Source organism: Orbicella faveolata, unplaced genomic scaffold, assembly GCF_042242905.1.
Source record: "Orbicella faveolata isolate gen_17 unplaced genomic scaffold, um_ofav_v1 contig_34, whole genome shotgun sequence".
In the NCBI taxonomy this organism is placed as follows: domain Eukaryota; kingdom Metazoa; phylum Cnidaria; class Anthozoa; order Scleractinia; family Merulinidae; genus Orbicella; species Orbicella faveolata.
Window position 1 is genome coordinate 14,280,171 of NW_028301563.1, and position 16,659 is coordinate 14,296,829.

At 40.9% G+C, this 16,659-nt stretch overlaps 2 protein-coding genes across 2 annotated transcripts; both read right to left on the reverse strand.

The window, feature by feature from the left end:
• Positions 1-8,985: 8,985 nt before the first annotated feature.
• Positions 8,986-11,456, reverse strand: LOC149104948 (uncharacterized). The gene has a single exon (XM_089272151.1). The coding sequence runs from the start codon at positions 11,350-11,352 to the stop codon at positions 9,646-9,648; it is 1,707 nt and encodes a 568-aa protein (XP_089128277.1). The 5' UTR covers positions 11,353-11,456; the 3' UTR covers positions 8,986-9,645.
• A 633-nt stretch (positions 11,457-12,089) lies between these two features.
• On the reverse strand, positions 12,090-14,805 carry LOC149104949 (uncharacterized). Its single transcript, XM_089272146.1, has one exon. It carries the CDS (start codon positions 14,747-14,749, stop codon positions 12,971-12,973), a length of 1,779 nt encoding a protein of 592 aa, XP_089128272.1. The 5' UTR covers positions 14,750-14,805; the 3' UTR covers positions 12,090-12,970.
• Positions 14,806-16,659: the final 1,854 nt, after the last annotated feature.

Sequence of the window (16,659 nt, forward strand, 5' to 3'; positions counted from 1 at the left end):
TTGCAACTGAATGCTCCATGCATTTAATCGTGTGTCTTGTCGCGTAGTTAAAACATGTTTTACACCACGTGACGCTGCTCCACACCAGAAGAAGCGTTGCGTGACGACCCGAGTAACAGCTGTCAAGGAAACAACTTTTACTGTAAAATTAAAAAGCCTGAGATCTCCTCTGTCTCACTGACTTAGGTCTCCAGTAATGTTGCTGCCTCGTGAGATGCTTTTCACAAACTTTTACAACTAGCATCAGATCTGGAGGAATGTCTTTAGAAGTTCACAATGATATGGGCCCCAGGACTTGTAAACATGGCGTCGAATTAGTTACTGTGAAAACAAGGTTTTCTTCAGAAAGTTTTGACGATTTGGGATCTGCATAGGAGGCTTCTCTTAGGTGAAGAAAAATACATTTTCACCAATTGATCCCTTAAAAATTTCTCCTTCTAATAAATTTGCTTTTTTGAAGTTTTCATTAAGGTGGCATATACCCCAAAATATGTCGATGTTTATGAAAAATTCCATTTTTAAAAAAATACAAGATTAAGACCCTTGAACACTTATTAAAAACATTTTGAAACGATCTTGCTGAATTTACCTCTAGGTAAGTGTGAAATTTAAGGAAAGTACACAGTGGTATAAGATTTTTTACGTAGCAACGGCCATTGCAACGGCTGTTTTAATATATAAGAACGATACTTTGTGGTAAAGCTGTAAAGAGATGCACGACTCGATTGCTGTAATTACTTGGGAAAAGGTTTTGCCTGATTTACCATCACCGGCTCATTCATTTTCCTTATGAAAAGGAACATTTCCCATAACTACGGAAACTTTTTACAAAATAGAACAACCATTATTCCCCCCCGCCTGCAGATCCAATCTGCACCTCCCCCCCCCCCCCGCGATGTTTGGCTTGTTAAATGCTTAATCCATCATGTAAGAAATTTCAAGTGCGTTTTTCTCAACTGTCTACTTTTGTACCAACTGACTTCACGCCAACATTTCTACCTTGGAAGGTATTTAAGAGAAATTCCTGAAGTTTGGGGTAATCAAAGATCAATGGCGTCGTGATGCAATAAACTAAAAAAATCATAACATTTTAACGTCTATCACGTGACACTAGATAATTTGTTCACTGGGTTTGGTGCAAAATAAGGTTATTTCCAAATAAAGCCTGTGGAAACCACTGAAAACAAGAGTTAAATGTCAAAACTTTAGTTTATTACATAGAACGAAACAGAAAATTACAAGATATTCTTGTTTGAAAATCAAATCTTGTTTTGTGAAAGAGCACGAACTGTTGGCGTCAATACCGTGAAACTCTACATCAAAAGGTTGTGGCTGGTTTCCATAGCAACCATTTTGAGTAAAACTTTCAAAATTTAATTTCTCTTTTTGAGTGCAATAGCACAATTAATCTTTCTTCACCATATTTAAACAAACGTTTTGGTCCATTTTAGGGTACCATACAACCTTAATAATATCCCTCGGTCCTTTGAATTAATCTTAAAAATATTTCTTTTTGCCTCGATATGAATAGTTGTGTTATTTTTTTCCCTATAACCCTTAGCGCACCCTCAGGGTGTGTAAACTCTGTGGCATTTGTTCTTACAGAAAAATAACGGCAAGGAGATTCGAAATATTAAGAATGGCTGACTGTTAGGATCGAGAACCGCCGGTCAACGACCCATTTGGCAAATCGCTCATATTTTGCCCAAAGATACCCTTAGGTGACCTAATTCTAAAAATCATATTTCAAGGTTCCAGCGAATTTTTATTTTTCAGAAATTCGCGAAAATTTGAAAGCGCGGTCAAAGTGCGGTTTTTCGTGTAATAAAATGACCGAAATAAGGTGCGAGGACGAAGCGCTGGTAAAGTCTTAAAATAAATTCAATTGACTTCAAACTTCACACAAATGTGGAACAACCACTCTAATTTATTCCTCGTTTTAAACTAATCTCAGAGATGTTGATATAGTGGTTTTCCTAACCATTTTAAAAACACCTATGAAGCGTGTGAAAAATAACGGCAAAATATAGGTCATGTTTAACAGCATAAAAATACATCTGGTACCTCACTTTCCGATTATTTTACTTTACAGCCTAGAAATATCATTATTAACCATATATCATGCCAAGTTTCATGCTCGAACTCGCAGTATTTCCCTTTGAGAAAAATGAAAATTTATGTCAATGTCTTGGGCGCAAATAACACAATAATTATACACGAACAAGAGACAAATCAGTTTCAACGGCGAAAGTAAAAGGCCATCATTCATAAAAATCCCGTCAATTCACTGCTATCAATAGAAACATAATGTCCACTACATAGAAACTGTTTTTAGACGTTTTCGAAACATTGCGCGTTAACTTTGTCTAATTTCGTGTCCGCCGTCATGTCTAGTCTGTCATCGCGTGTATTTCCTTAATGTAAACAACATTCTGAATGGTTTTCACAACAGACGCAAGAGATTTCCTGTAACCTTAATGTTTTCGGTTCACCAAAACGCTTTAAGTTCGTTAAGACACAATAATGGGTCAACTTGGAATGCTGTTTAGCATTAAGGACGTTAAAGGACTGTAAATTAATCGAGTTGAAATATCTTGAAGCAAATCAAAATCGCGCCCTTATTCTAATTTGGCAAATAGCCGACCTCCGTTCAAGTTCAAGAAGTCGAGAGGTTAATTCGGCAAAGTATTACCGGTACAACAACAAAATCAAACCGAGGTCACAAAAGTGTAAGTTTAAAAGTGTAGTGGCAAGTCCCAAATAAATTTCGCCTATATAAAATGGAAACAAGAAGTGAAACGCTCTGCCCCGAAACAAATAAACAAAATATTAATACGACTAAATTAATCCGAAAATGTTACAGAAAACATACCTAAAAGCCGTCGATTCCCCTCAATACCACTCCACATTGCCTTAAAGAGCCCAATCTTTCTGCTGTAAGAATCAGGGGCCTCAGGAATCTGTTTTTATCATATCGGCAACCGTGCTGCGTGGCTGATATTCGAGACTCAGTAAAAGTTGTCACACAACCGTACGAGCAGCCCAGTCACGCTTTCACTGCTCTTGCGCAAATGTTCAACATTTCGCAATTTACATAAACCGATTACAAGTTTAAAGTAGTGACAGTAGATTGAAATGCGCTTCTTAAAGCTGACCTATCCAGTAGCAATTATTTCTTGTTCTTGAATGGCTCTTAGTTGTAGCTACAGTCGGGAAGGGGGGGGGGGGGGGGGGGGGGGAGGAGGGGGTACTCCTGGAAATTTCGGATATCTCTATGCCGTGGAAGATTAAGTGGTCTCCAGCTCTTAACGCCAACACTGACACACCAGATGATTCTCGAAGTATCACAGGGATCCCTAAGCTAAATAATTTTGAGTTTAGCTCCGCTGAGTCAATTACCTGTTGGCGCGCATATTGCATTGACCGTGGACAGGTGGAAAAACAGTTAAACGGGAAAAGCCTGGTGCACATTGCAATTTAGTGTTGTTCAACACGCAATCGGTCAGGTTGTAATGCTAATCGTATTTGATAGAATCTCAAGTTTTCTTTCGACCCATACTGGGGTGACATACTACTAGATGGGTGTGACCGGGAGCCATGAGTCAATTCAGTCAACTCGCAAAGCTTAACAGAAGAGTGATAGTGAACCACTGGTGGAAGGACTGCAGATTGTCCCTACGCTTTACCCTGATAGGCCTCTGTTTTATTCTAATGAACTGATGCTGTGACAATGATGCCAGTTAGCTTTATGAACATGCTAATGGTCAAGGGTTTCTTTTGCAGTATAAAAAAATCATAAATAAGTAGTTCTTTGTGAAAAACTATTTTCAGGAAAGTAAGCTGTTTGGGAGATCTATGTTTTCAGATGTTCTAGAGTGATTAGTTTGTTAAGGCACTGTTGCGCTGCGTCTACGCGCAGTGTCGGAAACAAAATGCATTAGATCATCTAATTTTAAGTCGATAAAGGTAAATTAATCGTTGCAGCGAATTTGGAAAGGGTGACTCAAATCAAAAAGGTGATTCAAACCTCGTTCCTAGAGTCTCTCATCTTACCGCCCGACTGGAGTACGCTCCAGGGTGCGGTAAGATGAGAGACCCTGGAAACGAGGTTGAGACGATTCGGCCATGAGTTTTCCCTCTAAAGGGTCTTCCTCCTCTACTCCCTCTCCCTCTCTACAAAAATTTAACGATCCTCCCCGCCCCGAAAAACTAGCACCTGAAAAAGACGAATATTATAAGGATCCTGGGCTCTGCGCATTTCCCGCGCCACCATTTCGGCGTCAAGCTTTCGGCCTGTCGTTTGACCAGTGCGGAATTTTGCCATAAGATACGAGTGCTGCTTGTCACTGACTGCCCTGAGAGCCGAACCCTCTTTTGAAACAACAAGGGCTTCTTGGTGGCCTATTGTGGCTTTGAGTAACGCGCCAACGCTTGCTCCAAGCAGGGTTTGTAGCACATTTTGGCTAAGTCCATAAGGGAATGTCTGTCCAGTGACTGAGTATATTTCTCCAGAGACAAGTGCCTCTCTAAAGTGGACAGGCTATGAAAGACACGAATGCAGCTGCCTTGAAGACATTAACACACCCCTGCCATGCATGGTTACTATCCATGGAAGCATCACCAGACGCTTTCTCGGTCTAAAGAACTTCTTTCCATTCCGCACTTCAATTTGAAAACATATGGCGCAAGATCTTTCTCTGTAGCAGCTCCTACACTCTGGAACACTCTTCCGTCTGACATCAAGAACAGCTCCTCAGTGTCCCTTTTTAAACATAAACTAAAAACGTTCCTTTTTAAAAAAGCATTTTTATAACTCTTTAGCGACATTTTTTTAATTTTTACTTTATTAGTCTTAAGTGTTTTTAATATTTCTAACTGTAAAGCGCTTTTGAACTTTTAGGATATTGGTGCTATATAAATATTTTATTATTATTATTATTATTATTATTATTATTATTATTATTATTATTACACCCGTTGATAATGGCACCGATGTTGGGGTCGCAGTGTTCGCGCCTTTTTAGAAAATGACCTGAAGTCTCCTTTAGAGAACGATGTTTCCAGCAGAAATAAAGAAAGAGTGATGTCTGACTAAATTGCAAAAGAAACCCTTGACAATTAGCATGTTCGTAAAGCTCAATAGTATTATTGTCACAGCATCAGTTCATTAGAATAAAACAGAGGCCTATCAGGGTAAAGCGTAGGGACAATCTGCAGTCCTTCCACCAGTGGTTCATTATCACTCTTCTGTTAAGCTTTGCGAGTTGACTGAATTGACTCATGGCTCCCGGTCACACCCATCTAGGAGTATGTCACAAAAGTATGTGTCGAAAGAAAACTTGAGATTCTATCAAATACGATTAGCATTACAACCTGACCGATTGCGTGTTGGACAACGCTAAATTACAATGTGCACCAGGCTTTTCCCGTTTAACTGTTTTTCCACCTGTCCACGGTCAATGCAATATGCGCGCCAACAGGTAATTGACTCAGCGGAGCTAAACTCAAAATTATTTAGCTTAGGGATCCCTGTGATACTTCGAGAATCATCTGGTGTGTCAGTGTTGGCGTTAAGAGCTGGAGACCACTTAATCTTCCACGGCATAGAGATATCCGAAATTTCCAGGAGTACCCCCTCCTCCCCCCCCCCCCCCCCCCCTTCCCGACTGTAGCTACAACTAAGAGCCATTCAAGAACAAGAAATAATTGCTACTGGATAGGTCAGCTTTAAGAAGCGCATTTCAATCTACTGTCACTACTTTAAACTTGTAATCGGTTTATGTAAATTGCGAAATGTTGAACATTTGCGCAAGAGCAGTGAAAGCGTGACTGGGCTGCTCGTACGGTTGTGTGACAACTTTTACTGAGTCTCGAATATCAGCCACGCAGCACGGTTGCCGATATGATAAAAACAGATTCCTGAGGCCCCTGATTCTTACAGCAGAAAGATTGGGCTCTTTAAGGCAATGTGGAGTGGTATTGAGGGGAATCGACGGCTTTTAGGTATGTTTTCTGTAACATTTTCGGATTAATTTAGTCGTATTAATATTTTGTTTATTTGTTTCGGGGCAGAGCGTTTCACTTCTTGTTTCCATTTTATATAGGCGAAATTTATTTGGGACTTGCCACTGCACTTTTAAACTTACACTTTTGTGACCTCGGTTTGATTTTGTTGTTGTACCGGTAATACTTTGCCGAATTAACCTCTCGACTTCTTGAACTTGAACGGAGGTCGGCTATTTGCCAAATTAGAATAAGGGCGCGATTTTGATTTGCTTCAAGATATTTCAACTCGATTAATTTACAGTCCTTTAACGTCCTTAATGCTAAACAGCATTCCAAGTTGACCCATTATTGTGTCTTAACGAACTTAAAGCGTTTTGGTGAACCGAAAACATTAAGGTTACAGGAAATCTCTTGTGTTTGTCGTGAAAACAATTCAGAGTGTTCTTTACATTAGTGAAATACACGCGATGACAGACTAGACATGACGGCGGACACGAAATTAAACAAAGTTAACGCGCAATGTTTCGAAAACGTCTAAAAACAGTTTCTATGTAGTGGACATTATGTTTCTACTGATAGCAGTGAATTGACGGGATTTTAATGAATGATGGCCTTTTACTTTCGCCGTTGAAACTGATTTGTCTCTTGTTCGTGTATAATTATTGTGTTATTTGCGCCCAACACATTGACATAGATTTTCATTTTTCTCAAAGGGAAATACTGCGAGTTCGAGCATGAAACTTGGCATGATATATGTTTAATAATGATATTTCTAGGCTGTAAAGTAAAATAATCGGAAAGTGAGGTACCAGATGTATTTTTATGCTGTTAAACATGACCTATATTTTGCCGTTATTTTTCACACGCTTCATAGGTGTTTTTAAAATGGTTAGGAAAACCACTATATCAACATCTCTGAGATTAGTTTAAAACGAGGAATAAATTAGAGTGGTTGTTCCACATTTGTGTGAAGTTTGAAGTCAATTGAATTTATTTTAAGACTTTACCAGCGCTTCGTCCTCGCACCTTATTTCGGTCATTTTATTACACGAAAAACCGCACTTTGACCGCGCTTTCAAATGTTCGCGAATTTGTGAAAAATAAAAATTTGCTGGAACCAGGAGCCATAATCGGGGACGGAGACCGTAAGCGCGCGCCATTTCTAGTATTAGGGTTGTCCCCATGATATGGGACAATAATTCTATTTTTAGAACAAATTGCGCCATCGCCTGCGGCACACGCGCGTACATGCTGCGAGGATTTTTGCGGATGTCGCGCGGAGGAAATGGCGTCCGAAATTCCCGAACATTTTCATGTTTTTGGCCCACAACTCAACGCGTTCACGTCTGTTGGAATTTTGCTTAAGTATTTTCGTCGTAAGCTGCTCCAGTTTGAGTGAAGTAAGACATGGTCGAATTTAGGTATGTTCCGCTGTAAGCTTATATATATCGCTGACCAAGTTGTGTTCCGACGGATGCTTCTTTTACATGAGCTGTACATTACTCCACTTTAAATTTCACATATGTTGAAGATTAACAGCTTTTCCATTACACAGCAGAAAACTAGCTGGATATATTTAGATATAGCAGAGCTTCAGGGCCTCATAGTTTCCTAGCTCCTCTTGCCACACACTTGCGAGGAATTTATCAGTCTATCGCGACCGAAAAGTAAAACAAAATAATTGCCAGTTTGAGTTTCGCTTGAATTTTAAGCAACGCTTGATGTTTCATCCAAGGCCCAATAACTTTACGTCCGTAGATACTGCTCAGTTTTATTCGTGTAAAAATCCAGTAAATTCTCTGTTGTCAATGAATGAGAGCGCCCGCCGATGCGTGTTTTCCGTACAGTCAGTAAACATGACAAATTGTACTTCCGCCGCTCTTTCGTGTGAAAGCGTACATCGAACTCAAACAATAACTCTATAGTTTTTAAATATGTTTAAGATTGATAAATGTTTGAGAACATATTAAAAGCTAAGCTGGAAATATGTGAATAAAGCAGAAATAATCAGCAAAGTTACGATGACGCTTTCTTTAATCAACTTGGAATAACGATTTCGAGTTTGTTGATCGAGCTATCAAAACTCCTTGTCTATTTTCATTTTCGCAGTGTAAAACTTCACTATGCTTATGTTGAAGAAACACACATGATGTTAGTAGCCTTTTTTGCGTTCGTGAAATTTGTTACAGCATCTGAGCACAAAAGATAACGAAAGAAATCTTTGTCAAGATTTGTTGACAATTCAAACACCGATTCGGACTTGAAAGTGCACGAGCTGCACTATGCAAATGAGCTAATTGTACGCGTCAGACTTTCCTTTCAAAAACTTTTGCCAACTCACCAAACAAGCAGAAACAATAAGAAACCGTCAAAACAGGTTTTGGTTATGATGAACCATTGTCTGAGAAACTCACAAATTAACTCGATACCAGAGTGTAGAGTTTTCTTGCTATATTCTTAAGTCAAACAAACGCAAAAACATACGCGTAAGCTTACAACTAGCGTGAGCAGATCTTAGTATTCATTCCCAGCGCGAGATTGAAGTCTTGTTTTCGACCCTGAAAAACCCACCTTTTCCGTTAGCTCAGAGCATAAAACTACATATAAGCGCCCTGGTTCGTATTCCCTGCCTTATTCCCTGCCATCGCTGTGAAAAATACGCAAAAGAATCCCTCAACTCTCACCATTTGATCACACAACGTGACAACATCCACGCGAGAGCCCCCGACACGTGCGTGAATCCGCGCGGATATATGACGTCAGGATGGCGCATTTTGTTCTAAAAATAGAAAAATTGTCCCATATCATAGGTGCGCGCGAATCCCGACACTTACGGTCTCCGTCCCCGATTATGGCTCCTGCTGGAACCTTGAAATATGATTTTTAGAATTAGGTCACCTAAGGGTATCTTTGGGCAAAATATGAGCGATTTGCTAAATGGGTCGTTGACCGGCGGTTCTCGATCCTAACAGTCAGCCGTTCTTAAATGATCATGATTTGAACCATATAACAACAGTTTTATTAGATCTGAGATCCATACCCAAAATAACAAGATGCTCTACTGAATTTACTAAAAATACGCTCTGAGCATGCTCTGCCCATTACAACTCCGACTGCGAATTCGTTACGTAAATGTTATGATTTGCGCTGTCTCAGCGAAACTGGGAGCTGTCACTTCTCATGATCACAAAAAACTACTCAATGAATTTAATAAGACATGCACTTTTACGGTTCCTGTTAGGCTTGAACGGTTTTCCCGTAAAATGAGCTTCGGTCAATGTTAGGGATGACAAACGTGCAATGATCATCACATTAACTCATATATATTAAAATATCAAACAACTACAGGAACAGCATTTATATAAATACATAGCTTGCTTGGTTTTAGATTACGTGATGTTCGTGATTAAACGCTACCTTTATTTGCTACATTGGTTGGGGACTTCAATGTTTAAAAAAAACCGAGAGAACAATTAGGTCTGCATGACATTGGTTTTGCCTTCAAAAATCGAAATGGCTGCCTCTCAGTTTATTTGCGATATTTAATTTGTGCGTTTGCCGTCAGTTCTCGGTTTCCACTTAGTGAGATATCAGTGCAATGCATGTATGTGTAAGGTCATTTCGACTCAATAAGTAACATCAATTCAATATTGCAGTCAGCCAATCAGACTCCGCTCCTGACGAGCTTATGTCGGCATTCTCTCCTTCACTTTCACTTTGCTGCGGACCATTGTCGATTGTGTGACCGCGCGTGATAACGCGTATGAAATCGAGACGTTCCTGCGCTTTAGGAGGTTGTAAGTAGAGGCCCATCTCCACCGCCTTGTTCTTCGCCAAACGAGCAAACTCTTCTGCCTCCGTGAAATTGCTTCGTCGATATTCCAGATCAGAACTAGACAGGTAGAAGTAAACTTTGTCTACCAACGTCATTTCCGACCAGTACTTGTTTCTCAGCGTATCTAAGCACCACTGTGCTTTCGCGATAAATTCTTCATTTACAGTGCGTTTTCGGGCGACATCGCTGTCGCAATCGAGCAAAAGTATTGTCATTGCGACCAACGCAATCACGAAGACCTGCTTCACAAACAAATCGCTGTTTTCTGTTTCCAAATGCAGGCAGACGTCGATGCACTTTTCCAGATTACTTCGAGCTTCATTGACTAGTTTCAGGCTTCGATGGGGAGTGCGTCCGATGAAATCTATTAATATACTTGCTCTCTCCCAAGCAATCAAGCTTGTGTCGAGGCCCGTTTGACACCCAGCAATATTTTGCCAGGCTAGATTCACACAGTGCTCAGCCTCTCCTAGGCTTCCTTGTGTTCTCAAGATTTCTGCTCGATAGAAGTAGCCCCTACCTGCTAGAAGCTGAGGATTTTTTGCTTCAGACATGAAACTGAACGCCTCGTCGATCAACTGTAGAGCGCGGTCTGGCTGGTTTTGGTAAGAAGCTTTCATGCTTTGTTCCAGTTTTATGGCTATGTGAGTGTCTGCGTCAGTAAACGTCAGCAATAGATCGCTTGCGTGTTTATAAAAATCTTCACTCTTAAAGCTGTTACGGTATGACCGAAGCTGATTCGTAACCCACCAGGATCTTTTGTACAGCATAGTACTCTCTTCAGAAAGGGAAGGTGGACTTAAGGCAAACAATAGGGAAACAGTGCTCTCTTTAGTTATTTTCTTAGCCTTGCCTGTTTTTGATGATATCATGGGTCCTGTTTCTAGCGTGACAGAAATTTGGCAGATCGTTTCACAAGCAGTGTGTTCCTTTAAACTTCTCTTTTTCCCTCTTCTTTTCGGTGGAATGGCATTTAAAGAAAAACTGATCTTGTATCTTGTGTCAGTTTCGTGGAAGCGGAACAGGTAGCCGATAACTCCTATCATAGATGCGTCTTTGCCGCTTTTATTCAGCTCAGTTTTGATGCAGTTACACTGATAATCAGGCAATTTAAGACTAGATGCACTTTCTCCATCATAACTTACTGCCACTGTTACATCGTAATGACCTCCGATGTCAAGCGCCTCCCGTGTATGTTGATTCTTACAGACCAGCAGTTGTACTAAGTGATCGATGTCACAATCAGGGAAGCCAAGTCTACTCCGACCAACGTTCAAAAGTCCGCGTGGTTTCCAGAGTTCTCTCAACACAGGACCACCTTCATCGCTGCTTTCAACTGATCTAAAGTTCAGGACATTATCGCTTCCAATTTGCAATGTGCCAGCGTTTATGTTCAAAACAATGGAGTTGTCACTTCGTGTCGTTTCCCGCTCCTCCTCGCTCTGATGACATCCGGGAACATCAGTCTCAAAGCAGGGATTGATGTCGAAATTTTGGGAACCAGTAGCCATTTCAGTCGGTAAATTTCAATTTTCACGCTTGCCGCAAGTCACCCAAAGAATTGTCAAAAAATCAAACTTTTTTGTGCACTGTTAAAACCCGTGCTGGTCACTGATCAGAGTGATACCCGTGATTTTCAAGCACCCGTGATGGTCGTCTCGGACATGCCTCTCTTGACCGTCACGGGATCGTCACGTAACTATTCAGTGGAAGCCCACCTTACCACGGCAGTTTTTTTCTGGCCGGAGCAAAAGCTCATCCGGTCATTGTTTTCTTTAAAGAACCCCGTAAATAAGACTCCCCCGTCAATACGAACAGATTTTTGTGGCGCGTTGGTGACCGGATTAACGAGGTTGTACTTAGTTGGGAAATTAATTTTCACGGCTTTGAGCCGGATATACCTCAAGAAAAATTGACCAATCCCGCAAAACGCGAATGTCCCCCTCTAAAATCAAAGGGTGTTTGGAGAAGGTTTTCACGATTTAGGACCTACAAAGGAGGCCTCTCAGTGGAGGAAAGATACTTGAAAAATTTCTCAAGTTTGTCCTTGGCCTAATAAAAAATTCTTTTCTCTGAAGTTTCTCTTGGTTTCCGTGAACAGTATCCCTTGTTCCTTTGAACCAATTTGAAAAATATTCTTTATTTCCTCGAAGTAAATGGCCATGTTCCTTAATTTGTACCCCATTACCAAGAGCGAGCACTCAGTAAGTCTAAACTCTGTAGCCGCTACAGAAAAAATGAATACAAGCAGAATAAACAGCAGTTTTACTGACTCTGAAATCTATATCCAACGTAACAAGATAGTCTACTGAATCTAATTAAATCGAATAAAATATTCTATTACACTCTTTATTTGATAAGAATACATTTTATACGAAATTTTAAGATGATATTTTATGAATAAACCCGAGGCTGAGATTTTGAAAAGAATCTAACTTTGTGCGTTAATAGAATTACTGTATATGATTTTAACTAAACCATATAAAATTCAAAAGCAGCACTAGCCGTATGTTTGATGCAAATAACATTTCTGGAAGAGGTTAGGTGTGTCATATCCAGTATTTATTGCGTGCAGTCTGGCTCCAAAATACCATCCAGACACCGAAAACATTCGAAAATAGAAATGGCATTACGCTATAATCTAAGAATATTCACAAGAATATTTTCACTGAGCGTAAAATCGGCAGAAAAGCAATAATATTTAGCCTCGGCCGGAGTAGCAATACTCCTAGTCGCTTCATGCTACAGATACCGGCCGGTGGGATAAGTTCTGGCCTGACTACCCACTAGGTTCGTATGCAAACTTTACCCCTTTACCTAACCTTTACATCCTACATAAAGTGATTGGAGAATGATTTTAAACAGACCCAAGGTTAAGCTTAACCCAGAGTAGGTCTGTCTTTGCTGCCTTTCACGGTATAAGCTATCTTTAATTTGCTTGTGAGTCTTTACTGTTGCTCAGTTTCGATACAATCAGATATCAGTGGAGTATGTTAAACTTCGTTAAATTATTTCCTCGAAAGGAGGAATTTCTCGCGCATGCTGTTGTTTATTCCTAACATGGCGCCAGTGCGTGACTGTTAACCTGGTCTGCACAGAACTGACGTAGTTTTGACTCAGTGAGCAGCATCAATTCAATATTGCACTCAGCCAATCAGACTCCGCTCCTGACGAGCTAATGTCGGCATTCTCTCCATCACTTTCACTTTGCTGCGGACCATTGCCGATTGTGTGACCGCGCGTGATTGCGCGCATGAAATCGAGACGTTCCTCCGCTTGGGAAGCTTCCATTTTGTGATTTGTCTCCACCGCCTTGTCCGTCGCCAAAAGCGCAAATTTCTCTGCCTCCACATAATTATTTTGTCGGTATTCCAAATCAGAACTCGCCAGGTAGAACAGAGTCCTATCTCCCTGTCCCATTTCCGCCCAGTACTTGCTTCTCAACATGTCTAAGCATGACTTTGCTGTCGCGATAAATTCCTTGCTCACGGTGCGTTTTTTCGCGGCATCGCTGCGGCAATCGAGCAAAAGCATTGCCATTTTGACGTACACAAGCACGAGAAAGTGGCGTTTCATCACAGACAATCGGCTGTTTTCTGTTTCCACCCGCCGGCAGACGTCGATGCACCTTTCCAGAATACGTCGAGCTTCATTCACTAGTTTGAGGCTTCGCTGGGGAGTGCGTCCAATGAAATCCATCAGCATACTTGCTCTCTCGTAATCAATGAAGCTTGTGTCGAGGGTCGTTTGACACGCAGCGATGTTTTGCTCCGCTAGTTGCACATAATGCTCAGCCTTCCCCAGGTCTCCTTGTCGTCTAAAGATTCCCGCTCGATAGCCGTAGCCCCTACCGGCAAGAAGCTGCGGATTTTTCGCTTCAAACATAAAATTGAACGCCTCATCGATCAACTCCAGAGCGCGGTCCGGCCCGCTTTGGCCGTAACAAGCTCCCACGCTTTGGGACAATTTAACGGCTATCCGTGTGTCCACGTCGGTAAATGTCAGCAATAGATCCTTTGCGTACTTGTCACAACCTTCATAGTTAGCTCTGTCAATGCGTGACTGAAGTTGATTCACAACCCACCAGGATCTTTTGTACAGCGTTATGCTCTCCTTAGAAAGGGAAGGTGGATTCATTAACGCAAACAATGGGGAAACAGCGCTCGCTGTTGACCTTCTCCCTGTCTTGCCTGATTTGGATGATGCCACGGGCCCGGTTTCCAGTGTAACCGAAACTTCGCTGATGGTTTCACCGGGTGTGTGTTTCTTTGTTTTCTTTCTCCCGCTTCTTTTCGATGGAATGGCGGTCAAGGAAAAACTGATCTTGTATTTGGTGTCAGGCTTGTGGAAGCGGAACAGATAGCCGATAAGTCCTATCATAGACCCGTTTGTGTCTCTTTCAGTTTCGCTTTTGATGCGTTTACACTGATAATCAGGCACTGATTCAAGGCTAGATTCACTTGGTTCATCGTAACTTACTGCCACTGTTACATCGTAACCGCCTGCGATGTCAAGCGCCTCTATTGTATGTTGATTCTTACAGACCAACAACTGCACCAAGTGATCGTAGTGACAATCAGGGAAGCCAAGTCTACTCCGGCCAACGCTCAGAAGTCCACGGGGTCTCAAGAGTTCTCTTAACACGGGACCACCTTCATCGCCGCTTGTAACCTTGCTGGGATCTTTAGAACTGAGGATCGGATCATCCACGGTTCTAAAGTTCAGGACATTATCTCTACCAATTTGCAATAGACTGGCGTTAATATTCAAAACGAAAGAGTCGTCACTTCCGCTTGTTTCTCGTTCTCTCTCGCTTGAATCACTTCCAGGATCATCAGTCGCATTGTAATCATCTGAAGCTCCGACTGCATCGCATCTTTTCACGTCGAAATTTTCACCAGTAGCCATTTCGCTCGGTAATATTTTTTTTTTCCGCAGTTGTCGTTGCTGCGCAGCAGAGCGAAAAAGCATAATATAGGCATGCGCGGGAGCCTGCTGTGTTTCCAATCTCTGTCGAGATTCTATTTAACTTGCGTGCAGGCTGTGGTTTCTATTCGTTGTAATTTTATTCCACTTTATTTGTGTTTAAATTTAGATCTTTGTAATTTAATTAATGAACGAGTATACGGGTATACAGCTATATGGCCTCTTCTCGGCGATTCTCCTCTGTGTCATGTCAGTAATTTAGTTAATCAAGGCTGCTCGTGTATGCTTTGTGACAGCTGACACATTTATTTTTTGGAGTATTCTCAATGCTTTTTGCATTGTATTTTCATGTCTTATTATATTTTAAATTACTAAACTTCTACTTGGTATAATTTTAGGTAATTCTTATTGTATATATTTTGAATTTTAATTTTTAATATACTGTGTCCCTAATAAGCTCCTTGTTACTTAGGAGCTAGATATTCTCAACTGGCACATAAATAATCTTCTTCTTCTTCTTCTTCTTCTTCTTCTTCTTCTTCTTCTTCTTTGTTCATTTAATCTTGCACTCATGTCATTACCCACTTGGTGACTGTGAAGCTCTGCTTTCTGGCTAGTCGCTGTGACGTGCAAGCGAATTTTTAAACGACGTGGGGAGGAGGGAGAGTGCTTGGCAAACTAACGTCCTCATTAGCCTGAATGATTCATAAGCCGACAAGCGAGCCCTGTTTATTAGTCGCTAAAATCGCGGTCAAATCAACTTTCATCACCTTTCATGGAGTTAATGAATAACCCAGGGTCTTACTGACAGATCTCAGCGTATGATAAAGGGGAGAATTTTTACATGCGGGCCGGATTTCATTTCCTCTCTAAATAGAGTGAAGTTGATATGTTGCGTGACTGCATGTGTCATCTGAATGGCCTCTTCTCGAGGATTCCCCTCTGCGAGGATTTTAGAAACAAAATTAACTCGTCCTGTTTCAGTGACCGTACTTTAGAAAATCTGTCGTTTTTATGTCCCTCATAGTTTTACTTAAGGTATCAGTATAACCCATTTGACCATCCGCGCGCGGTCCGCTCTAGCGTTCGTGGCTTTAACAAAAACCCATATAAACCGTATATTTACTGGAAGCTTAATAACTACAGATTATGACCTGACCTGTTTAAAACGGTAAAAATTTACCGTGTTTCGAAAATGTGAATATATTTACAAAGCTTCACGAACCCATAAATCAAGGTATACGCCCGCTAAATTTAGGTCGGAGAAAACGATTAACATGGCATCCGTTTCTTCACACATTGACCTCAAAAACCGTGTCTCAGATTTTTGGCACATGCGTTTGTTATTATTTTACAAGAGGATGAAGTTAGAAAAAGGAAAAAAATAGGACTGCCCGCGAAAAAAAGGCATAACTTTTTAATGAAAAGAGTAATCAGAATTCGCAGACACGGTTTTGTCGGCGTTTGTTCTGACAACATTCTCTCCGAATTTCAGCCAATTTGGTCCAGGGGCTGCCGACCTGGAACTCGAAATGTACGTACAACTCGCCTATTTTTTACTTTCGAGAAACAGAGAAAAAATAAAATTCGGCGGCATCCAAGTGTTATGAGATTATCACACCAAGGGAGACACCGCAGAGGAATCAACTTTCTGTATAACAATAGGACTGTGACAGTTAACATGGAACAGGTACAAATTTCCGCGACGGCGCGCGTTAAATTATTCACCAGTGAATAAACCGCTTTTTCATGTGTGAAGTCAGAATTCCAAAGTTAGTAAACGTGAAATTATCTTTTGATTTACTATATTAGCGTTCGAAATTTTACGTATCGGTTGACTAATCTTCAAAATTATGACCATGTCACTGTTAACATGCCGAAGGCCCGTAGAA